Here is a 25809-nt window from a genome sequence, read left to right as displayed (position 1 = left end):
TAATTACAGTGTAATTATACTATGACAACCAAACAGATCAGTGTAATTATTAGACAATGTAATTACTAGATTGGTAATTACTACCCTAATAATTACACCAATTCCAATTACGAAGTGACTTTCCAAACCGACTCTAAAAGAACTAAAGCCCCAAATAAGTTTGAAAACATTTTTGACTTTGTTGTGAATAAGTTCAACTCAGATTACAAATGGGGACCCACAGTTTGTTTCGCTCCCAGACAATCTCCGTCACCGCTTAAGATGCTACGTGTGAAAACTACGCAATGGGTCACCGCTTGTGACAAATATAAAAAGACAAGCAAATAAAAATTGGAAAAACTAATTAATTTATATTTCCTTAAATTTATCATTGGTCCGTCATGTTTTATATGTGACCAGCAGTCAGTTTAGTGAAACCTCCTAATACAGGTGTGATATTACTCAGCTTCACACAGTTTGTGAGAGGCGTTACAAAACAGTGTTCAGAAACTCAGGAAAAAGGCTAAAAAAGCACCGAATTGAAGAGAGAACGAGAGAGAGAAAGCAAAGAGGAGCCATGGTGGGTGAAGAGAAGAAGAGGCATCAGATGATGCAAAACCTGTTCGGTGACCAATCGGAAGAGGAGGAGGAAGAAGAAGAGGAGGTTGATTCCGAACACGAATCCAATCGTCAGCCTTCGGTTCGATTTTTTACTTTTTTTTTAATCTGAATTTCGATGTTTTTGATTAATCGAGTTGTTTTGTTGTTGAATTTTTAGTCAGTGAATGAATGTTATATGTTTTTGTTTGGTTTTCTGCTGAATTTTTGAACTTGGCCCTAATTGGTTATATATCATGTATGTTTATTGGTTCTAAGGGTACAAGAATGATTTTAGTAGGGAGAAATGAGCAGGTTTATTCCAATTTAGTACTACTTTATGAAGGAAAAGAAATCAAGAAAAGGAATCTTGAATAATCTTGAATGTGTGTAGCCAGCTCAGTGGTTTGAACGAACTTACTTGTTCTATGGCATGTCAGCTGAATGAATGTTGAAAGAGATGCTATTTATATTATTAACTTTGAGTTTCCTATTGAATGAATTCGTAAAATTTGAATCCTTTTTGGAAAACAAGAATTAGGGGATGCTTTTCCTATAGTTGTTGGTATATACATTTTGTACAGACGGTTGAAATCGTGGATGATTCTCTCTGACGTACAGTCTTATTGCTTGTTGGTGTTATTTATCGTGTATGAAGATTTTTTTGGGCCATAGTAGTGTAATTTTCTTTGATTGTTTCAGCCCTCTACTTGATGACATTACTTGAAGTGATCTAACATGCTCTCATGTGTTAATGTCTTGGTCAAACAAAATAAAAGCTTCATAATTCCAGTCAATGTTACCTTTGCTTCTTGGAATTGGAATTCACATTTTTCATTCTTCTTTGTGTTTGGTTACATAAACGTTTGGACTTTGAAACTGTTCCTTGCTACTTTTTTCTTCTTCAGGATGACGGGGATGGAGGCTTGGAACCTGAAGGAGAAGGCGAAGGAGAGGGAGAAGTTGATATTGATGTTGATGTAGAAGGTGAAGGTGAAGGTGAAGGTGAAGGTGAAGGTGATGATGATGGTGAAGGTGAAGGTGAAGGTGAAGGTGAAGGAGATGGTGATGGTGAAGGTGAAGTAGAAGGCCAAGGGGAGGCTGAGATGGAGAGTGAAGGTGAAATGCAAGAAGTTGATCCTGGGCAAGGAGAGAGTGAGGGTGAAAGAGATCAGAGTTCTCAGGAAATAGAGGTTGGTGATCAGAGGGCACAAAGTGAAGGAAGAGATTCAGAGAGTGATGAAAAAGAAGATTATGGTCAAAGAGTAGTGACTAGTAGGAGGCGGGATGTAATTGACAGTGAATCAGAAGGATCTGAGGAAAACCGCTATGGTGACAATGAAGACGAGGAAGTAAATCAAGCAAGAAGTCCAAGGTATTGCTGTTTCTTCCTGTCTCTACTATCCCCCCCTTCCTCCTGATGTTTTTGCTCGGGGAGAATGTAGAAATATGTTTTGGTCTTCTCATAACCAGCTCATGAGTCCTATTGCAACTGCTAATTGCTGATTCTGCTAGGGTTTATCTGTTGTAAATCCTTCATATCATTTGATATCATATAGCATGTGGACCAATAGCAAAAAACACACTATAAAAGGTTTGGGTGCATAAGTTGGTTGGTGGAATTTCAATTTCTCATCTTGGAAAAAGGAATTCTTCTCTGATGTTGTTTTGTAGCATCCAATTTATTTTTTTATCACAGTGATCTTCTGTTTTGCAGTAGGTCTCCTGGGGAAGAGAAAGATGAGGCTCACTTATCCTCTGCTCCGGAGATTCGTGATGTGTTTGGGGATTCAGAGGATGAAGAAGAGGCTGATTATGTCGTTCAGAATAAAATTGACGAGGAGCAAAATGTTTGTACAAGTGCTAAATGAGAGGCACATTTCAACTTTAGTAGTTGTTTGGTTCACTTAGGGATTTAAAATATTTCTCATTGCAGATAATGGATGAAGAAAATAGCTACGGCAAATTGCAGCAAGAAGATATTATACCTGAAGATGATGGTGGATACGAGTCTGAAGAAGAGCATGTGGAATCTAAAATAAAGGAAAAACCAGTTGGGCCCCCATTAGAGCTGGAGATCCCATTGCGTCCACCACCAACTTATTCAGACAACGTCAGTACTCTTTCTTGTTTCTACTGATGTAATTCAGAAATATTTTTCGTGTTTCTTCCTCCCCTCCCCCCGGTAGCTTAGTTTGCAGCTGAGTCGTCCAATTTCTAACATGGATTCTTTAAATCCAAGGTGGTTATATTATGTCTTATCCTCTGAAAACCTTGGATAGATTTTAAGCTTCTATTGGAGAAAACTTCCAATCAGACTAAACTGTGTCCAGTTATTTCTTTTTATACTAGCAAATTCAATTAGTCCACATGATGCGATTGCTCATGTGGAGTTGTCATATATTTAAAGCTTCATTCATGTTTGTCATTATTGTTTCCGCCTTTTTTATCAACCCGAACCTTAATGATTGAAAAATATCATTTGGTGCTTAATCCTGAACTTTTTACTTGTTCACCTTCTTATGATGCAGATGAGCATGATCAAGGTTTCTAACATAATGGGCATTGATCCCAAGCCCTTTGATCCAGAGACATATGTTGAAGAGGACGCTTTTGTGACTGATGAATCTGGATCCAAGAAGCGCCTCAGCTTAGTTAACAACATTGTTCGATGGAGGAAAGTTAGGAAGCCTGATGGCATGACAACTGTAAGTGAATTATATTTCTCCAAAAAGAAAACTGCAAGTGAATTTTGAATAAACTCGTTTATACCTATATGCTCGGGCATGGATCAGAAAATCATCTCATCTTGATTCATCAGTGTAAGTTGAGCTCTATGGCACAACAACTGTAAGTGAATTTTACACTTGTTTATGTTGCACATGCTTGATTCATCAGTGTAAGTTGAGCTCTACGGCATGGGTTGTCTGATGATGCTAGGAGACTTTTTTTATTTTACAACAAATGGAACTTTTGTTGTTCTGAAGTGTTAATTCCACATAATAATTAAAATTATCAAAACGTTAGAGGAAGGAAAAATCCGAGAGTGTGTCCTAGTGGTCAAAGAAGTGGGTTCTGAAAGGGGTTCTCGGGTTCAAATCCCAATCCCAACTGAAACATGATCTTTTCGCGGTTCACATCTATCCAAGCCTCGGGGGAAGGGTTATGAGGTAGCAAGTACCCCGTGGAATTAGTCAAGGTTCTTGCAATCTGACTAAGAATCACAGTTATAAAAAAAATCTTAGTGAAAGGAAAGATAAATAATGTGACAAGCACAAAAGGGAAAAAAGAAGAAACAAAAGGCATAAGGTACATCAAATGAACATGAAATCAAGAAAACGAGGAGGTACAATAATAGGTTATGTTTCTAGTCTTTCTTACAAAAACCTAATAGGTTATCTTGACTTTAATGTCTTTGGTGGCTGGTCAAATACCGCTGATGTCTATGTTGGAGCTAAAGCTTTCAAAGCTGGACCATGCAATGACAAGTAAAATCCCCCTTCAGCAAAAAAAGAGTAAGGATTATGTCTTAAAGGAAACATTGTGTATTGGTCATAGAGACTGACATAGAAAGTAGAAACAGATACTTGCATGTCAATATAACTCTACAAGGTGGACTTGCTTGTTAGTTATTTATCATTGATCATACTTTGATAACACTTTAATATTTTATGTGAGTTTGGATTCACAGATCAAGAAAATTTCTGATTCATTTAGCATTTCTTGCTACTGACTGAATGGATGTTTCTGTATGTAGGTAGAAAGCAATGCACGCTTTGTGGAATGGTCTGATGGCAGTGTGCAATTAATGATTGGAAATGAAGTTTTGGACATATCTACGCAAGATGCGCAGCAAGATCATTCACACCTGTTTCTTAGACATGGAAAGGTGAAATCTCATGTCTATTGTCATATGTGATGCATATTCCTAGTTACTTTGGCTGAGAAATTTCTGGGAAAATAGTGGTCCTTTCGTCAAATCAGCAGACAGTTTTTTTTTAATAAACAATAACTTTGTATTATATCCAGAACAGTACTTTAGGTAGTACTGTAACCATATTTACAAAATGGACTCTAGAATGCTTCTCTCTCTGTCTATAATGAATCAAGTACATCAATAATAGACACAGAATCATTAAGAGTATAACTGGTTACACCAAAAACAGAGCAGTAAGATAAAGTTAAGCTTGATTTTCTGCACTTCATTTTCTACACCTTCATAGCATCTGGTGTTCCTCTCCTTCTACATTGTCCACCAGATGCAAGCTGGGATGAGTTTCCATCTACACCTATTTTTAGCTATTACTCCTACTTCATCCCAGCTTCTCAGAAGTTCAGAAACCTTGCCTGGCATGACCCATGTTAGGTTTTTAAGGTTCAAAATAATACTTCCATAACCTGCCTGCGACTTGCAATGAAGAAATAAGTGGTTGACTGTCTTGGCAGTCTCCTTACACAAAAAACACCTTGAACACATGTGAATTCCCCTCTTAATCTGTCCCTACATTGTGCTTATCTTTCCTCACCGCCTGAAGACTCCTTTCCCTTCAACTTTTCAGGCAGTTTGCCAGTTTCCTCCCTCAACCTGTGATCTTTATCCCTTTTGCTAAAGTTAGGCTGCATGTCTCCCTCATCCCTCTTATTATTGAATACTATTAAATTTTTGTATCTCAATACCTATAGTCTATGTACTTTATGACATTTATTGCATTGTGATCCTTAGCATAAATACCTAACTCGCAGGGAATACTACAATCACAAGGGAGAATTTTAAACAAGATGAGGTTTATGCCTTCATCATTGACATCGAACTCGCACCGTTTATTGACTGCCCTTGTTGATTCACGTCATAAGAAAGTTTACAAAGTGAAGAACTGTTTCACCGACATTGACCCTGAGAGGGAGAAAGAGCAAAAGGAGAAGGTAAAATTGATGATTAATGGATTTTATTTTGCTCTTGGTACGTTGTAGCTGGTAAGTTGACTCTGACTTTCTTTTTGTCTATGAAGGCTGAAAGCCAAACAATCAGGGCAGGTGTACTCCTCAATCGGAAAAAGGAGAAGGTCAGCCGCAAATACATGCCTACGTTACGTAGGGAGCGCCAACTCTCTCCTGGTTTCTTGGAGGATGGGCCTGAGGAGGTTAGATAGATATTTTTTTCGTTTGTCATGCATATTGTAGGAAAGCATTATTCAGTGGCATGATCTATAGAAACCTCCTGATCCCTGCTTGCTCTGAAGTGGGTGAATTATCTGTTCAACACGATTCAATGTTTATTTTAGTGTTGCCTTGTGGAAGACATTAGTCGAACTACTCAGCATTCCATAAGAAAAAGTTGCCACTCTGATCTATGCTATCTGCCTATTGGAATTTTCTCCCATTATCAGGAAGAGGATACTGATTACTATGACTCACGACGGTCTGCTGCTCGCCGTCGCTTTGATGAAGACTTAGAAATGGAAGTTCAAGCTGAGAAACGAATCATTAATGCAAAAAAGGTGCAGAAGTCAAGTGGAATCAAAGAAATTTCTTGTTATTTTTTTGCTACTTTATCAGCTAACATGAAGATTCTCCCCTTTGTCAGAAAGATATTCCTAGGCAAACATCATTGCCTGCTCCAAAGCATTCTCGACGTCCTGTTGATTTTGATGACAGCGAGAAGGAGGAGTCTGAGTATGAAACCGAAGAGGAAGAAGAGGACGAAGAGAGGTCTCCACCACGTAGAAGGGCTGTCCAGGAGGAGCCGGAATATGAAGAAGAGCAAGAGCGTGATCAGCGTGAGGAGGAAGAAGCATATGATGAAGAGTCGGAACAGGAGGAGGTAGGAAGCTGTTCTCCATTTTCTAGTTATAACCCATCTGAATCTTCTTGATCATGTATTGCATTTAATAAATAGGTATCTGTGAGAAGCTTAAACTTTTACTGGGAAGTTCCATACTTTTGTTTGGTATTTCTTAATCTGCCTGTTTTAAACTCTTGTCCCAGTACTATTGTAAACTTTCTAGACACATGGGCCTTCTCATATTGGTTAGTGAGATGGTTCAACAAGATTTGTTTAGTGTTCGACTCTGCATGCCATTTTCCTGGGAAGACGTGTCAGATGTTCTCTGCTCAGTAATTTGTTTGAGGATAATTTTATAAACATGTTAGTCAGGGTAAGGCTTCCTCAGCTGGACTTGCTGAGTAAAACCTTAATGATTGCTAAACATGTCAGTGAGACTTCAAGACCACGTGGGCTGCTTGCCATATCCCTGTCCCTTACATTTTTGCCGCAACTTGGTGGCACTACAAGCTATCAACTGCTATATCTGTTTTTTCTGTGGTTCTGGCTGTGTAATAGTTTGGAGATAGGATTGTTCGAAATGTGAAACCTGTTATGTCGTATTAAATTAAATATCTAGGAGCGTGACAAAAGCTACAAAGCTGCCAGCTTGGATTTCAAAAAGGATAATTACCTTATCTAGCTTATTCATCTAGTGTTCAAATCTTTGAAAATACTAATATTTTTATTAGATCTGATTTAATGATCATAAGTGCTTTTAGTATAAAAACACTTGTTCAAGTGTTAAATTTTTTGAAAAGGCAATTCTTGCTGGTAGAGGTTTTGGAAGAAATTCTCGTTGTGAATTCGAGTTTTTGTTCCTAAAACTTAGACAATATTTCTGATGAACAACTTGCCTTGCTAATTTAACCTATGAATTTCTGGTTGAAGTTCATTTTTCTAACGAACAATAGAATCAGAGTAGACTCCAGGGGAATCTTTCCATTGGTCCTAGCCTTATTGAGTAAAGTAACTCGATACATGTATTGATTGGAGTTAGCTGGTAATTGGCGAATTAGTCATGGCATGCACAAGTTGGCTTGGATGTTAATTTTAATGTTAAAAGAATAGTAACCGTATCAAACTTTTGATTAAGTGTTTGTATACACACTATACGTCTCCCAGATGCAGTGCCTCCCAAAATGGGGCATTACAATTATATCATTGATCGCTTTGGTATTTATTGTCCATCGATCCCTTTAGGTTAGAAAATGATATATATATGGGGACTAATTTTGCCAACGTGAGCTTTGCAAAGTTTTGTTAGTCCGAAGCTCATATAAAGATGATTTTGGTATGTGAACAACTACAACAGCACCACAAATCCAGTGTGATCCCACAAGTGGGGTCTAGGGAAGGTGGGGTGTATACGGAGGCGCAGACCTTATCCCCATACCTTTGCAAGGTAGAGAGGTCATTTCCGATAGACCTTGGCGGTATGTGGACAACTAGTTTTGAAAAACTTTGACTATTATGAATCCTCTTAATCCTTCTCAAAAAAAATTATGAATCCTCTTAATAAGGCTTGAAGGGACGACTGACGAGATTGATATAAATGATTCATGTAGCCGACTCAAAATTAGTTCGAATCGAGGCTTATATGAGTAGAATTGGTATGTAGAGCTATTATGGACTAAGAAGATTTACATTAAAGATGCACTGTTAAAGATGCCAACTGTTCACTACCTTATTGGACCCATGATTTTAATGGAAAAGAGATCAAGTTTTGAAGCAATTATGCAGCTTGATGCTTAATAATTATTTCTTTGCTGCTATAGCAATTTTGGCGGTCATCATTTCATGGAAATGAGGGGTACATTACCATATGGTCTCAAGACAAATGGTTTGATTCATTGACCGTGGATGTGGCTAGAATGAGAAATTAAATCACGAGGTTTAGTTAAAGTAACTAAACAGGCGGACATAATCCGTATATCAACATTTCTCGTGAAGAAGACTCTTTCTAAACACTAAAATTTCAAGCAAAGGTCGTTAGGTTTAATATGCTCAGAAGAGGACAATACAAAGGAAAACATGAAAAAAATGCAGTATGAGTAGTTTCCGCCTAGGTGTTATTCCGATAGCAGCAAAAAATGGTTCTCAGTGCTTAAGAGTTGAAACTAAAGTGTCTACATCGCATGAGCAAAATAATTTTTTTAATGCATCTAAGTTGCCTGAGTTATTCGACAATAATAAATGTCCTCTTCATTTAGCCTTGAGGAAATGATGTGATCGGGGTTTCGATGGAAATAAAAAGTGTTTTTCCTTTTTCTGGCAATATCCATTTATTGGTCAATGGTTGGTATATTTATAAGCAAGGGAAGAAGAATATTGGATAATGAGTGCGATCTGTTTAATCACTTGCGAGATATGGATATCTCATGAGGTGTTTCGTGTTCTTGGTGTTTCATTTTCTTATGGTCTCTTGTCCCATGCATCGAGGCCCTAAGGGTTGTTCTTAAGCAATGCACTCTTTCTAAAATTACATGCTTTTGATGCAAGGTCACATTTTCCTAAGGGTATTAGTCTTTCTCTACTGGTTGAATTTATATTTTTGAAAAAATAATTGGATTTTGTAGAACTAGTAGAGATAAGATTATAATAGCATGCGTATAAGAATAGATAGGTTTCCACTTCATTAATCAATTAATTTTACTTGTTTGAATGATCCCTTGATGTCGCTTCATCGGTAATATTAGGGCCCAATGCCTGGATATAAGGTTTTGAAATGCTAGATGACACAATAGTACAACAAGAACATACCCAGTGTAATCCCACAAGTGGGCCTGGAGAGGGTAGCGTGTACGCAAACCTTATCCTTACCTTGTAGAGATACAAAGGCTATTTTCGATGGACCCTCAACAAGAATGACACAATAGTAAACAAGAGTAAACCATTGCGGGTGCCGACAGGTGCAAAATTTCATTTTGGAGAAGTTAGTGATGTCGTCATATGCAATGCGTAAATCAGCATGGATTATATATAATGTACGAGTTAAATTTTTTTCTATCTATTAAGAAAAAAATGTAAAGACTTGAAATAAATGGATGAAATGAGGTGTGTTACGTGAAGGCTATATTGATTTTCGAAATAGTTGAGCTCATATTTTTTGACATGGCTACTTGAGCTCACTGCTTACTTTTAATGGATTCCAACTTCGGGCTGGTTGTATGGATTTTCAAAATCTTTTAGGTATTTAGGTAGTTTGATGCTAAGTTGCTCAGACTCTTCACTTTTGGTGCCGCATCCGTGTCGCACGACATGGGTGTGGGTGTGGGATCCGTGTCTAATTTGGTCAACCGATTTTGGGTACTTTGACCAAAATTGATGGGAAAGTTTGGATAGTTTTAATGATTTCTATAATCAATACAAAAGCTAAGGTGAAAATTAAAGAAAATTGAATACCTTTTATATATAAAATTCAATATCACTCCTTTTCTTTAATCACCTTCCATGATTCTCCTCAAGTTTTCCACATAATATCTCATAATTTAGGTTTTATAACTCTACTTTTTAGATATTTTAATTTTTCTTAGGCGGATCCCCACACCCGTATCCATACATGGATCCATATCCCCGAATCTTAAAAATTAGATCATGAAGGATACGGCCTCTAGATCCGCACCCATATCGGACACCCGCACCCGCTTTTTTTTTTTGCTCACGTGGTGACTCAAGCCCACAACCTTAGAGTTGGAGGTGGAGGGTGCTTACTACCTGTGCACTCTTGTCGCAGAACTCCGAGTTCGATGTAGTCCTTCTTCAACAATAATGAAGAATTTGAGGCGCTATTTTAAATTGCCGAAATTTAACATTTGTCCTCGCCTACCTCATATCGTACACTGCTTGCCACCATCTTCAACTTACCAAATCATTGATTGCATACCTAAGCAAATGACTGCTATTATAGGCAGTCCCCAGTCCCACCAGCACATAAATTGGCCCAATCTCTACTCTTCCCTCTTCCCAAATAGTTTCAGTATGATTAACGAAGTTTTCTTCAATGAATTTTATCTCCAAGTGAGAGTCCAGATGAAGATGCATGTCCAGTGCTTTGTGCTCCTACTTTCATGCTGAGACAGCATCAACAACATCAAATGATGAGAGAAGGGGGATACTTCGGTACACAAACATAATGGAAGAGAAAATGGAATCTAACTTCAAAACAAACGATATCATTTGGAAGGAGAGAAAATTGGTCACTAGCTTCAGGGGCATAAGGTGGACTATGCTTGAAAGAGAAGGTCAGGCTCTAGTAAGCTGGAACAATGAGGGTAGTGGCAGTATAGACAAAAACAGATGGAGAATTGTCTCAGCAGTGATATGATGGACCATTTGGAATTCAAGATGTTTTGAAGTATCAGTGGCCCTTTACATAGGATTAAAATGAACTGCATTATCACTTTATGCTATTGGTGTAGTTCTGAGCATATAGATGATCCTGTAGACGTTATAGACATCTTAGGATCGTAAGATGAAATAGGACCTCGAGATAGTTTTTCTTTTTATAGTTGCTAAGCCTAGTCTACTCAGTAGTATGTAGCTCCGTGTTGTAAATTTTTGGGATCCCAGCCTTAGTGCTGAAGATTTACATACAAACTTGTTACCTTCGTCAAAAAAAAAAAGAACGAGATCTTTTCAGAAAGTCAACGAATCTGTAGATTTTATTAGAAGGTGGAAAATATTTATGGCAGTGATCTTGAAAAATTCCTGCCTTCTATATCTTTCACTCTCCTCCTGTGCATTCTTTCTTTAATTTCTATTCTAAAGTTTGATTCTTCTGAGTATCATGATCATGACCATCATATTTGGTAGTCAGTCCTGTTTGGAGTCATCAAATGCAATAATCAGGGGATCTCCCTATAAAATTTGATCATTCAATGACGGTATACATGTTTCACTCTAGTTTTTAATTTTGGTTGACAGCAAGTAGTTCAAATAGGATTTTACCTTGTTAACAATCTCAGTCTTAAAAAACCACACCTCAGCAGGAGGCAGGCTACACACTTTTATGGTGTCTGGCTTCTAGAGGGAAGACTGGAAGGGAGCATAGATTACAGGGAAATCATTCTAAAATTTCAACCTTTGGAACCAGAATGTCCCCCGTTAACATGCTATGTCCTACCTGCACTAAAGTTGATCGATCACAGAAATATTCTTTCTACCCGTACCTTCTAGTTCTTTTTGGAGTTCTCTATTATGGTTAAAAAAAATTGTTCTGCGCTGATTAACACTTCTTTGCATGCTAAATTATTAACTTGGGATTCCGGTTCCATGCAGTTTGATGAATTTTCTTATCTGAATTTTGATTGTTAAAGTCATTTACTCCATTTCTCTTGCTTTCGTCCTTCTTTTTGTGGTTCAAAATTCATCAGGAGCCAAAGCAAAATTTAAGGGAACCAGCATCGAGTCACAAGCGGAAAGGGATTGAGTCAGATGAAGAATCTCCTCGTAGGAAGATTCCAGCTGCTCATCGCAGAATGGCAATTGTTTATGACAGTGATGAGGATTAAAATCTAATGGCGTGGAATCTAAGACAAGTGAGTGTTGGATGTGAACTAATTTAAGCTCCCTCTATCCCATGCTTCTTCTGTGATAGATTTCAAGGCTTCTTTTTGATGAATGTATGACATGCTGAGTTGTATTTTCGTCTTGCATATATACATGTCTCTGCTCTGGAGATTTTTTTTGCCCCATCATCTTTTGTCTTCAACTCTACTGAATCACAAGTTTATTGCATCCGTTGAAAGATTAATTGCTGAACGTCCTGTTTTTCTTGTAAATTGATTATACTAGAGTTTATGCGTAGTTGCTGGTGTTTGGCTGTAGCAATTGAACTAGGTCAAGTGCATGGATTTTTATTGAGATGTGCAGACTGGTTGCAATTATTGTTTTCTATCCAAAGACATTAAAATTTTAAGCTGGAAAACTTTCAGTTATTTACTCCCTTTGTTTCAATTTGTTTCGTCTTACTTCCCTTATTAGTGCCTCTTTCTTTTGGCAACTCTTTAATTCCAACTTTCCTTTAAAACCACGATATTAAAGGACATTTTGGTACATTCTACATATCTTTAGTTTAGGACCACAAGTTTCAAAAGTCTTCTTTACTTTCTAAACTCCATGTCAAGTCAAACCAACCAAACAAATTGAAACTGAGGGAGTAAAAAGTTTGTGGCTGCACGGTGGTCAAGACATTCTTTGTGGTAGAGTAGTTGTATTAAAATTACCATCAGTTAATGAATCGTCATATTGGTTCTAGCATAACTATAATGGTTATTATATTTGTATGTATACTATCCAGAGTTACGAATGATGGTTCATTCTCAAAAAGAAAGAGTTAGGAGTGTTGGTGAAGTGGTGGTGCGTGCTTTTCTTTGAGATGTATGTACATCTTTTAATTTGCTATGAAACTTAAGTGCTATGCTTATCTGTAAAGACCTATTTTTCTAGTTTTCACAAAGCTGCATGCACACTAGATTTTTTTTGGACTGAAGTTTGAAATGCGAACTACCTTTCTTGCTTCAGGTTTGCATTTGCCTAGCAAATTTGCACAGGAGATTGTCACAGGATGGAATGGGATGCTCGAAAGCCTGGGATTTGAAAAGAGGCATCAAGAGCCTGAATGTTGTTCAGTTATACATCACCGACCTACCTTAGGTTTATACTTTCAGATATCTTTCTCATGCTGAATTTGGCAATGAGCCGTAGCAGAACTGATGTTACCTTTTTCTTCCCTTTCGTATGAATTGTTGTTTAAGATGGATAGCCTGGGTTTTTTTTTATCGGTGACCTATTTATAAATGAAACTTGAAACTTAGTACAGCTTGCTGTCGTCTTTTCTTTACATGTTCATCAGTTTTCCCCTTTGCTCAATTCAGCAGTTATTCTGAACTGTACGAAAGAGAGTGGCAAAAGCATGCTTGCTTTGCACCTTTCGGTTTCTGTTCTTGTAGTTTGATTTCTGAAAAAGGTCCCCGCAGAGATCATGTGGAACTGATTCATTAAAATCTGGCAAATCTTGATTTTATTCTGGCTTCAAAGAACCAGTGGAGCAGTTTGGGCTTCTGTTTTCTGGGATGGTTGAGGTATCCAAGCGTCTGCAGGATACCTTCAATGTGGGCGCTCTTGCTTAGAGTGACAAAGATGCTTCATTCTTTCTGTTTTAATCATGTTTTGTTGAGCCATTTTGTGATTATATTCCAATTGTTAGTGATGCGATTGCTTGATGTTGGATCGTGTTCCTCATTCCGTGGAACAACCCAAAATTGAATTAACTGATCTTTCAAATCAGTCTCTCTGGTGAACGTTGGTTGTAACTGTAACGGTCCTAAGGCAGGGAAGTTCCTTGTCGGGTAAGTCTCTACCTGCACCAAAAGTGCAACGATCTTGGCACCATCTCTAAGAGGCTCGATGAAATAGATATATCGATGAAGATGCAAACTACCTATGTCCAGATTGACAGAACCTATGAAGCTTCACTATTCAGTTAAGGTTTTATTGTTTAATCATTTCAGAATCAACTTTGAGACACTCTTGAAATTGAGGTTGAGAATTGCTTATCTGAAGTTTTCAAATTTCTAATATACGACCCAGAAGTTAGGCTTAATTTTTAGAATAATCTTTTTGGTCAAATTTTTTTCATTAATTTATTTTGAAAAGTACTTTTGGTAACAAATAGTTTGTTTTTGGCAAATTCAATTAATAAACACTTTAGAACAGAAGTATTGTCTGATCAAATTTTTAACAATTGTATTTCCTTAAAAATGTTTTTCAAAAAAAGTGCTTTTGGGGAAAAAAAGAAGAAGCTAGTACTTCTTTTAACTTCTGAAAAAACACTTTTTTACACCTCAAGATCACTTTTCTCTCAAAAATTAGGTCAAACACTTTATTTTTTAAATATGCACTTTTAACCTTCCAAAAATTTGATCAAAATGTGTTACTCCTATTAGTTTATAGAAAATTAAATAGTTATATTAATCTTAATGTCCTTTTAGATTTTGCATAGGTTCATAGTACTAGTAAAACCTGCGGTCAGATTCTCTTTCTTTATTTTTTTCGGTATACGCATTTGTTTGATGATATAATAACCATGCTAAAGAAGGATTATTGTATACACACCTTTGTATTAAATTAAAATTAAAAGAATACAATAATGGGAAGTTTTTTCCCTTCACTTTCATAAGATTATCATATAGGTCTTCTCTGTTTTACTATCTTAATCCACTAATCACGTGTTAGAAGTTCAATGTAATTTTAAAATAATTTACTTTAATTGAAAAATGATCACACCATGTCTTTTTTATTTTATTTTATTAATAACACCATGTATTATAATCCTTATTTCCATGTAAATGTCTTTATACATGTGTCATTGTGTCAACTTTTTCAAATTTATTTAAGCCTATTTAAGCGAGTCAGTGAATCTTATTTTTTTAATTGTTTTTTAGTAATTTCGTGTTGGGTCAAATCTTCTAATTTTTTAGTTGCTATACAACAAGTATTTGGTTATTAACTAATTTATTAGAGTATCAAAAAAATATCTGGTCAGATCTTTAGACCTATTTGGTAAGATGCATAAAATCCAACTTCTTCCATTTTAATTCATTTTTTAAGTTTAACCGTACTTTATATAAAGAAAAAGAATTAAATTCAATTTTAAGTTTAATCATACTTTATATAAAGAAAGAAAATCTTTTAAGGATTGAAATATATATTTTAATATAATATTGTGTCATGAATAGTTCATTAAAGAATATCATTTCTATAAATAGAGATTCTATTTCTATAAATATGATAATAATTCATTACTTCAAAAAAAAAAATTTATACCTTAAATTTTCTCATTAATCAAATATCATTACATAAATTGGAACTGAAGAAATTGACAATTCAGATGTGTGATATTGTTTCTTTTATTATCTACAAATGAAATTATTTCTGTCATCTTCATGCTTGGATTTTTTTTTGCAAAATAATCCTTTTTTTTTTATAAAAATAAAATAAAAATTTCTTTCGTGATAAGAGTGGGACCCAAAGTGAATTATACAAAATATGGGTGTTAAAAATCTATATTCCAGGATCAGTCTAGTAGTCACCAGAAACACAAATCATACGTTACCACGTTGCAGTTATGGAGTAAAAAATAATTCTAGTAAGTTCCAGACATTTCTTTTTCCTTTTTTCGTTTGTTTTTTATTCTGGTAAGTTCTAGGCTCATCGTTTAAACTTCCAGAACTCTCTGTTTTCCTTAACATAAATACCTCTCTCCTTTCTCACTTCTCAACCGAAAAAAACTAAAGAAGAAAGAAACACTCGAAACTCAAAAACATACATTTGATTCTCTCCGAAGTACAAATCAAAAGAAATTCTCTTGTTATCTGTTAAAAGGTACGCTTGCATGTCCCTTCGATTTTCAGTTTTATTTTTTTATTAAAGAAAGGATTTACTGGTTCGAGCTGTAGAAATAATCTCTTTTAAAATAAAGTTGTTGTAATTTTATTTTACCGGTTCGAGAAATGGAAATAACCTTTGTAAAGTTGTTAATGTTATTTTACGGGTTTGAGTTGTGAAAATAATCTGTTTTAGAAATGGTTTTTCTTCAAATATGTGCGTAGTGGGAGATAAGTGCACTGAGATTCTTTTTTCTTTCTTTTTTGGATTGGGTCTTGTTTTATTGTGTGCGTATTTGGTTATTTCATGAGAATTCATACATTGTTGATCGGTTTTATGTTTTTGATGGAACTGATGTATTTTTTTTGGTGATTGAGTTGGTTTGGAGAATTTAGCCGGTTTTGTTATTGATCATTGTTCTTCGTTTCCGAGTTAAAATTTTAAAATTTTTGTTGGGTTTAGTTAATATAAGTGAATAAGTTGGTTCCTTATGATTATTTTCAGTTGGGTTTTCGTATTTTGCTTTCTGGATTTATTTTATGGTTTCTCATTGTGGTGTTTCTGTTGTTGCAGTTTATTGAAAGACAGAGTAATTCATCATGAATCCTGAAAAATTTACTCACAAGACAAATGAGGCTATTGCTGAGGCACATGAACTGGCTGTGTCAGCAGGGCATGCTCAGTTGACACCTCTGCATATGGCTTTGGCTTTATTATCTGATCACAGTGGTATTTTCTGGCAAGCAATTGTCAATGCTGCTGGTAGTGAAGAGACAGCTAATGGTGTTGAAAGGGTGTTCAATCAAGCTAAGAAGAAAATCCCTTCTCAGTCACCTGCACCTGATCAAGTTCCAGCAAGTACTTCACTTATTAAGGTGCTGCGACGGGCACAATCGTTGCAGAAGTCTCGCGGTGACAGCCATTTGGCGGTTGATCTGTTGATTTTAGGACTTTTGGAAGATTCCCAAATTGTTGATCTTTTGAAAGACTCTGGTCTTAGTGCAGCAAGAGTGAAATCAGAAGTTGAGAAACTTAGAGGAAAAGATGGAAAGAAAGTGGAAAGTGCTACAGGGGATACCACATTCCAAGCACTTAAGACATATGGTCGTGATCTTGTGGAACAAGCAGGAAAACTTGATCCTGTGATTGGTAGGGATGAAGAAATCCGAAGAGTGATTCGGATTCTATCGAGGAGGACAAAGAACAATCCGGTGCTTATTGGTGAGCCTGGTGTTGGTAAAACAGCTGTAGTTGAAGGGCTAGCACAAAGGATTGTTCGAGGGGATGTTCCAAGTAATTTGGCTGAAGTTAGGCTTATAGCATTGGATATGGGAGCACTCATTGCTGGAGCAAAGTACAGAGGTGAATTTGAAGAGAGGTTGAAGGCTGTTCTGAAGGAAGTGGAAGATGCAGAAGGGAAAGTAATTCTCTTCATCGATGAGATACACTTGGTTTTAGGTGCTGGTAGGACTGAAGGGTCAATGGATGCTGCCAATTTGTTCAAGCCAATGCTTGCTAGGGGCCAATTAAGGTGCATTGGTGCAACAACTCTGGAAGAGTACAGGAAGTATGTGGAGAAAGATGCTGCATTCGAAAGACGTTTCCAGCAGGTATATGTCGCTGAGCCTAGCGTTCCCGACACTATAAGTATCCTTCGAGGGTTGAAGGAGAAGTATGAAGGCCATCATGGTGTCAAAATTCAAGATAGGGCTCTTGTTATTGCAGCCCAGCTTTCGGCTCGATACATTACAGGTATGAACTTTTGTTGATTCACCCATTATGTCACTAGTTATTGTTAGATATATTAGATACAAAGATAACTAATCTGTAAATTTTTACTTTAGGTCGACATTTGCCTGATAAGGCTATTGACTTAGTTGATGAGGCTTGCGCAAATGTGAGGGTTCAGCTTGATAGTCAGCCAGAAGAAATTGATAATCTTGAAAGGAAGAGGATTCAGCTAGAAGTTGAACACCATGCTCTTGAAAAGGAAAAAGATAAGGCTAGCAAAGCTCGACTTGTTGAAGTAAGTGTTGTATTCTATTAATGCTTTTACCTAATATTCTAGAACCTGTGTAGGGAATGTGTACAAATAACATTAATTACTATTCAGGTGAGGAAAGAGCTTGATGATTTGAGGGACAAACTCCAGCCTTTGATGATGAGGTATAAGAAAGAGAAGGAACGGATTGATGAGCTTCGCAGGCTTAAACAAAAGCGTGATGAACTCACGTACGCTTTACAAGAAGCTGAAAGGAGATATGATCTTGCTAGAGCAGCAGATCTTAGATATGGTGCCATCCAAGAAGTGGAAGCTGCAATAGCTAATCTTGAGAGTAGCACAGATGAGAGTACAATGTTAACAGAGACTGTTGGACCCGATCAGATTGCGGAAGTAGTTAGTCGCTGGACTGGTATTCCTGTCTCTAGGCTTGGCCAGAATGAGAAGGAGAAATTGATTGGTCTTGCTGATAGATTGCACCAAAGAGTTGTCGGGCAAGATCAAGCTGTTAAAGCTGTTGCTGAGGCTGTGTTGAGGTCTAGAGCTGGATTAGGAAGGCCACAACAACCAACTGGTTCATTCCTCTTCTTGGGGCCAACTGGTGTTGGAAAGACTGAGCTTGCTAAAGCTCTCGCTGAGCAGCTCTTTGATGATGACAAATTGATGGTCAGAATTGACATGTCCGAATACATGGAACAACATTCTGTTGCCCGATTGATTGGTGCTCCTCCAGGGTAAGGATCCTTAACCATTAAAGTAAAATAGAATTAATCACGCTTTTACAAGTAAGAGTTATGAATGCTGAATATGTTTGTGTCTGCAGTTATGTTGGACATGAGGAAGGAGGACAACTTACTGAAGCTGTAAGGAGGCGCCCTTACAGTGTTGTGCTTTTCGACGAAGTTGAAAAAGCTCATCCAACTGTGTTTAATGCCTTGCTTCAAGTGTTGGATGATGGAAGATTAACTGATGGTCAAGGTCGTACTGTTGATTTCACCAACACTGTGATCATTATGACCTCAAATTTGGGAGCGGAGTATCTCTTGTCAGGATTAAGTGGCAAGTGTACCATGGAGAAGGCCCACGAAATGGTCATGCAGGAGGTATGTTAGAACGTCCTATATTTGCTGCAAAAAGACTGTTTACATTGTTAATTAGAACAACAGGTTCTCACACATCTTCTTTTGTGACAGGTGAGGAAGCAATTTAAGCCTGAGTTACTGAACAGGCTCGATGAGATTGTAGTGTTCGATCCTTTATCACACGATCAGTTGAGGCAAGTCTGCCGTCACCAACTGAAGGATGTGGCAGGCCGTTTAGCTGAGATGGGTATTGCATTGGGTGTTACTGAGGCCGCATTAGATGTCATACTTGCACAAAGCTATGATCCGGTAAGACCTAATATCCAGTAATTTAACTCGAAGATCCAAATTTCATCGGTGTGACGAAGTAGTTGTACTAACTTTTGTTATCAATGGTGTTCAGGTGTATGGTGCAAGGCCTATTAGGAGGTGGTTGGAGAAGAAAGTTGTAACAGAGTTATCAAAGATGCTTGTGAAGGAGGAAATTGACGAGAATTCGACCGTGTACATAGATGCCGGACGTGGCGGGAAAGATCTAACTTATAGAGTGGAGAATAATGGAGGGCTTGTGAATGCTGCTACTGGGAAAAAATCTGATGTACTGATTCAGCTACCTAATGGGCAAAGGAATGATGCTGCTCAAGCAGTGAAGAAAATGAGGATTGAAGAAATAGATGACGAAGATGATGAAATGGCAGCCGATTAAAGAGAGGTTGAATAACACCATGAAAGTTGAATATATATGACTTGTTACTTTTGTTTAAAATCCCCTGTGTGGGGTTAGTCCAATTTTACTTCTTTAAGAAGTGAATGCATGTTCACAAGTTCTGTTGATTTTGTTGTGTTGTTGCTTTATGTAACTTGAAAATGTCTAAATAGAAAATTGTATTTCTCTGATTTTCTGAAAAAATAATCTTTTTCTATCTGTGTTCGGAAAATTATCTCAACTGCTAAAGGGTAAAAATATCACAGGGAAAAAAATTACTGATTTGTTTCAATATAGGAACAAATATTAATGGTTTGTGCGAATGACCGATTATAATTGTGAATTGCTTTATTTCAACTGTTTGCATTTTGGAAAAACTAGTTAGTTATTGATTGAATATCATTTAAATTTTGGTGTGTGGAGTCCCAAATTTTATTTTAATTGAATTAATTAAAATTTTATTATTTTTCCTTTTATTTATTATTTTTGATTAATAATTAAAAATATAGTTAATGAAGATAATTATGATATGTTATTGATTTATGTGATATGGATCTGACATGTCATCTATTTATGGGCGAATGAATTACACACATGGTAGGAGGGGTTTAAAAATCTTGTTTTGATTAAGTTTAAGAGTTCAGTTGGTAAGGAATTATGTAGAAGGATTTACAATACAAACTCAAACAAGTATTAGGGGTTCATTAGACTATTTCGTCTATTATATATACTGAACTTACCTTTACTTTCAAACAATTACATATATTACCACTTTTAATATTTTATAACATATATTTTAAAAGATATATTTAGATACACACATTCCTTAAAACTAGGATTGGTTAATTATCTTTTACTCCATCTGTCCCTAATTACTTGTCAATTTTGATAAATCAAGAAATGACAATTTTTTTTATCTATTATACCCTCAACTAATTACTTTGAAAAATGTAGAATTTCTTGAAAATCTTAGGTTTTTAATTCATCCACTTCATAATTAATAGAAATAAAATGATAAACTCACTATGTCAATAATTATTTTCTTAATAGGGGTGTTAATTCAAAAGTGGACAAGTAATTAGTGACAGAGGAAGTATTTAAGTATCACTATGGCTAGTGGCGTAGCCACCCTTATGGCAGGGTGTCTAATTGGACACCCTTCGTTGGAAAATTATATCGTATATACAAGTAAAATAATAAATAAAGTGGCTAAATAATATATTTTGGACAACCCTTGAGACAACAATATAATGTAATCTAGTGATTTCAGGCGCCTTGAAAGAGTAAAGACACACGAACTTAAAGTATTTGTGTGTTCGAATCTTACTAGTAACAAATTTTTTTCACTTTTTAAAAAGAGCGGGTTCACTTTAACACTTGGGCACCCTTCATGAAATTTCTGGCTCCGCCACTGACTATGGCAAAAAACATGAAATGTTTGCTGCAAATTATAAATAAAAGAAATTATGACTATAACATTTAATTTGAATTAATAATTTGTTATTTCATACAATTTTCCCATTTAAAAATACCCTTAACATTTTTTTAGACTTAAAAATACCCTTTAGTTAACAAAAATCTGATGTGAAATTTAACTACACAAGTGACAAAATTTCATTGGTCCAGCTAGTTTTTTTTTTATCAAATAAAATAAACCCACCCAACCCAAACCCGTTTCACTGTCAATTTGAATGTTTTTTCTGTTTTTCTTCCTCTTCTTTCTTTCTCAAAGAAGAACAACTTCCCATTCAAAACTAACAGATTTTTTATAAACCCAATGTATTTGTGAAGTCTTGTTATTTAAAAAATCAGACATACGAATTAAACAAGAGAGAAAGCAAGCAATTAAAATATTTTCATATGATGCTTTATAAACCCATATGTATGAAATTTGAATAATCCTAAATTTAGAAAAAAAATCTAGCATTAATCCTTTTCAAAAGTGATTTAGTCAGAGGATGAGCAAACAAAAGTTTAAATCTCCATGTGACAGAAACAAGCAAATAACAGGAGGTATAAAATTAAATATATGAAAATTGGGTTAGATTTATCAAAAATGGGTTTGAGTGTAAGGTTTATTTATTTGATAAAAAAAAAGTTATATGGGCCACTTATTTAGTTAAATTCCACTTCAGATTTCTGTTAACTAAAGGATATTTTTGAGCCTAAAAAAAAACCTTAAGGGTATTTTTAAATGGGATAATTGTATGAAATAACAAACTATTAATTTAAATTAAATGTTATAGCCATAGTTTCTTTTATTTGTAATTCGTAGCAAATATTTCATGTTTTTTGCCATCCCATTTGTATATCGAAATATACAAATTCAAGACCCATTTGTATACCAAAATATACAAATAGACCAAAATTCATATTTTTTATGTATATGTATACCGAAATATACAGATTAATAGCCATAGCAAACATAAAGTTTGATGTGGAGCGCAATTATACAAACTATAGTTATGACATACAAATATGATTTTATGTTTGCTAAACCTAAAATTTACTCTTTTTAAATCAATAGGTGGAAGGAGGACATTTTGAACCTTTTCTAATAGGTTTAGGACATTTTTTTAGTCTTTTCCCATTTTTACTTTTTTTTTATAAGTAAATATTTGTGTTTACAAATTTTCAAATACATACAATTTAATAAAGATTCATTAGTCTACTAGTAGTAATAACTAACTACTTATTTAATATAATTATTTTATATGATACTATATTAATCTCTTTATGTTGATTATGAATATTTAGCAAATAGCAAAAGAGGTTGGACATGAAAAAGCAGATCGTTTCAAGGAGAAGGCGTCTGGAGGATTCTTTTCAGCGCTTAGATGTGGGCATCACTAAATAGATGCAACAGATACAGAATATTGATAATATTTTTAGTTACACCTAATTTAAACATTTTTTTAGCCTTATGTATTCTTTCTGTACAGATTATTATTTTTCACTGATCAACAGGGGCGGAGGCGGCATATAATCCGAACCTCTTCGACGAAAAATATTACTATTTATACATAATTAAAATTATTTTTTAGATATGTATAATAGATGTTGAACCTCCTTTCACTAGTTCGTGTGTTTACTTCTCAGATTTTGAACTCCCGTATTAAAATTTCTGACTCCGTCACTGTTGATCAATGTCCCAATAGTCGAATAAATTTTTTGTTTTCAGTTTAAAAAAAAGAATATTTTTTGCAAAATTAAAACATAATTTCAAATTGCATGTTCAACTGCTGAATTAAATAGCAGTTTCAAATTATATATTCAAAAAATTGTTTAAATTTCATATTCCGTCAAACATACGAATAACTGGCATTTCATTTTGGGAAAAAGGACAAATATACCTCCGAACTTTCGTAAATGGTATCTAAATTTCCTTCGTTATACTTTTTGGACACTGATGTCCTTACCGTCCAAATTTTGGGACATATATAACCTTTTTACTAATGGCGGGACACGTGTCGAAATCTAAAACGTCTATCCAAATTTATGAAATTTCAACCCATAAATAAAAGACCCGCCCGGATTAATTAAAAAGCCCACCCAAATTATAACCCAAAACTTCTCTAAACACTTATCATCTTCTCCACCAAATCCAAATTAAAAAGCTTCAATTTTCTTTCCCACCAAAACCCTAGAACTCCCCATTCGCACTCCCAATCTCCACCACTACCGAGTAACTTTCGTCCACCCTCTTGCCACCATTGAAGCACCGCATAAGGTAGTCAAGCTTGGAGTTTCAGCCGCATCTTCGCTTTCGCCGCCATCATCAACGCCCTGATCGAGCAGAGGAGAAGAAAGAATTTGCCGTAGTATGTAATGAAATTCCTAGTAATATTAAAAATGTGACTATTATATTTATCTTTTAAAAAACAATTTAAAAGAATTTATAGTGAAGGTAAGAATTATTTCTTCTCCTCAAGTCAAAGAATTTGATGTAGTATTCAACTGGAGCATCTGTTAGAAAAAAATTGTTTATAGTGGAGCATCATAAATTATTTTTTAAAAGCTAAATATAACAAAAAATCATCTGAAATTTGCTAAAAGAATTTTTATCTGGGTCTTTTTATAATTAATTGAGGATCAAAATGAATTTATGAAATTGTATTTGCTAACAAAAAATCAAGTGGGTCTATTTATAATGGAATTTAGAATCAAAATGGGTGGATAAGAGAGCAGACGGTTTTGGGTTATAATTTGTGGGTGGGTTTTGATAAATTCGGGTGGATTTTTTAGTAAATCCGAGTGGATTTTGGGTAGGCGCTTTTAAATTGCGACATGTGTCCCGCCGTTAGTAGAAAGGTTATATACGTCCCAAAATTTGAACGATAAAGACATCAGTGTCCAGAAAATATAACTAAGGGTATTTAGATATCATTTATGAAAATTCGGGAATATATTTGTCTTTTTCCCTTTCGTTTTTACAAAACGTTTGAGTCGTTGTCACAAAAAGGAAAATGAAGGACGTGAAAATTGATGACAAGTTGGGCATTATAGACAGCTCAATATTATTGCACCAGTTTGCCTGTCTGCTGGGTTTGTTTCAAAATATCACAAAAGTCAATTGTAGGTAGAATTTGTGGTTCATACAAATTGCACTATTTTAATATTTTCAATCTACAATAATAATTAAACACATCCACTCTGCCCTCAGTAGATCCTCTTTCAGTCTTCTCAAAATGACGTATCGTGATAGCTCAGTTGATTAACTATCTAAGCTTTATTTTGTTGGTATTAGATTAATTTTCCATATTGTGATTCCTTCTTCATTTCCCCTTCTTGGCTTCTTCTACCCTCAAATAATTTTTATAATTTTCTATTTAAAAAAAGGCTAGTCAAATGGGATAAATTTTAAACTTAGATAATAACGTAATTATAAATTTTTGCATCGAAATAAAATAACTTTATTTTATAATTTAACATTATACTACTTACATTAGTAACTAATTAAATAGTCACAAAAACCATAAAATGTAAACTTTGATGGTTTTTTTTTTTTTTTAATTTTCCACCTTTCACATTTTAAAACAAATGACCATTGAATAAATAATGAAATCCATAATGATTGTGATTCACCAATAAGCTTTTAGCTTAAATAATGACAATAACATCCAGATTGTTCCTTCTTTATTCCCTCTCCCACTATTTAATTATTTTTAAATGACCATTTGTTTGAAAAACTGGGGGAAAAAAGAAGTAAAAAAGACAATCCACTGGAATTTAGTACATTTGAGCAGTTGTGGCTGTTTGGTCATTAATGTGATACTTAGTATATTATATTTTTCGATTATTGTAAAATAAAATAACGTATATTTAATGCAGAAAACCCTATATATATCATGAGCTGAAAATACCTATCGATATTTCTTTCCTAAAATATATATACTTAGTTAGACGTAATTTGCCGTAGTTGACATTGTTTCGTGTTTCATCAATCACCAAGCAAAGCAACCGATTAGATAATATATTTAATATCCATATGTGTTTGTACGTACTAGAGAATAATTTATTAATTTTGACTTTTAACACAAATTTATTAAGAAAAATTATAGAAATTCCAATTGTTAATTTATTTATTATCATTATCCCCTATAAGTTTTATAAATTTCCAAAATCCCTCATTTTTGCGCATCAGATTAATGTATCATCGCTTATATTATTGTATCTCGCGCATCAAATTAATGTATCAATGCTTATATTATTGTATCTCGCGCATCAGATTAATGTATCAGAGCTATATAAGTGATGATACATGTGCGAGATACAATAATATAAGTGCTGATACATTAATCTGATGCGCGAGATACAATAACATAAGCGTTGATACACTAATTTATGCGCGAAAATGAGGGATTTCTGTAATTATAAACTTTTAAGGGATAAATTGTAATTTTGCCTTTAAAGTATGTGATTTCTGTAATTTGCCTAATTTATTATAGGCAATACGCACTATTATCTAAAACATTTACTAGTGGTAAATATATATTAAGGTTTTTACCTAGGACAATAGAAGTGAATCGCACGTAACTGATAAAAAAAATAGTTGAGATAGTAAGCACTCTCCACCTGTAGATTGAGGTTCTGGAATTGAATCACTGAGAGAACAAAAAAGATGAAAAAGAGGGATTTAAAAAAAAAAGATAACTTTTCTTACTAGTATCAGTCAATATTTTTTTCTCCTTATTAATTATTACAAATTTATTCAGATTTCAGCTAATAATTA

General features: G+C 35.0%; 3 protein-coding genes across 6 annotated transcripts in view; all 3 read left to right on the top strand.

Moving 5' to 3' along the window:
• LOC125832533 (PLASMODESMATA CALLOSE-BINDING PROTEIN 3-like) overlaps positions 1–25809 on the top strand; it is a 96730-nt gene that overhangs the window by 42042 nt on the left and 28879 nt on the right. The window lies entirely within an intron of this gene.
• LOC125832524 (protein LEO1 homolog) lies at positions 488–13176 on the top strand. 3 transcript variants are annotated; one of them, XM_049511694.1, is made up of 12 exons: positions 488–679; positions 1485–1951; positions 2297–2426; positions 2513–2689; positions 3108–3284; positions 4334–4465; positions 5320–5499; positions 5586–5717; positions 5964–6074; positions 6161–6397; positions 11773–11937; positions 12923–13176. In XM_049511694.1, exons 1-11 carry the CDS (start codon positions 557–559, stop codon positions 11908–11910), a joined length of 2004 nt encoding a protein of 667 aa, XP_049367651.1. In that variant the 5' UTR covers positions 488–556; the 3' UTR covers positions 11911–11937; positions 12923–13176. The 3 variants fall into 3 exon arrangements, with proteins under 3 accessions (XP_049367651.1, XP_049367652.1, XP_049367650.1); XM_049511695.1 differs by having other exon boundaries at positions 2294–2426; positions 11776–11937; XM_049511693.1 differs by having other exon boundaries at positions 2294–2426.
• On the top strand, positions 15631–19794 carry LOC125832523 (chaperone protein ClpB1). 2 transcript variants are annotated; one of them, XM_049511691.1, is made up of 7 exons: positions 15631–15784; positions 16361–17539; positions 17632–17813; positions 17901–18523; positions 18613–18892; positions 18983–19180; positions 19275–19781. In XM_049511691.1, the coding sequence occupies exons 2-7, from the start codon at positions 16387–16389 to the stop codon at positions 19575–19577; spliced, it is 2739 nt and encodes a 912-aa protein (XP_049367648.1). In that variant the 5' UTR covers positions 15631–15784; positions 16361–16386; the 3' UTR covers positions 19578–19781. The 2 variants fall into 2 exon arrangements, with proteins under 2 accessions (XP_049367648.1, XP_049367649.1); XM_049511692.1 differs by lacking the exon at positions 15631–15784 and having other exon boundaries at positions 16353–17539; positions 19275–19794.

This window comes from Solanum verrucosum, unplaced genomic scaffold (assembly GCF_900185275.1).
Source record: "Solanum verrucosum unplaced genomic scaffold, falcon-dt-bn FXZP01000009.1, whole genome shotgun sequence".
In the NCBI taxonomy this organism is placed as follows: Eukaryota; Viridiplantae; Streptophyta; class Magnoliopsida; order Solanales; family Solanaceae; genus Solanum; species Solanum verrucosum.
The sequence above is the reverse complement of the archived record's forward strand: the minus strand, read 5'-3'. Positions and strand labels throughout refer to the sequence as shown.

Bases quoted from the DNA above. Each gene is read 5' to 3' on its own strand.
- LOC125832524 (XM_049511693.1), top strand. From the start codon at position 557: ATGGTGGGTGAAGAGAAGAAGAGGCATCAGATGATGCAAAACCTGTTC. The intron at 2,690-3,107 runs GTCAGTACTCTT...CTTATGATGCAG, and splicing joins CACCAACTTATTCAGACAAC to ATGAGCATGATCAAGGTTTC. The intron at 6,398-11,772 runs GTAGGAAGCTGT...AAAATTCATCAG, and splicing joins AAGAGTCGGAACAGGAGGAG to GAGCCAAAGCAAAATTTAAG.
- LOC125832523 (XM_049511692.1), top strand. From the start codon at position 16,387: ATGAATCCTGAAAAATTTACTCACAAGACAAATGAGGCTATTGCTGAG. The intron at 17,814-17,900 runs GTAAGTGTTGTA...ATTACTATTCAG, and splicing joins GCAAAGCTCGACTTGTTGAA to GTGAGGAAAGAGCTTGATGA. The intron at 19,181-19,274 runs GTAAGACCTAAT...AATGGTGTTCAG, and splicing joins TTGCACAAAGCTATGATCCG to GTGTATGGTGCAAGGCCTAT.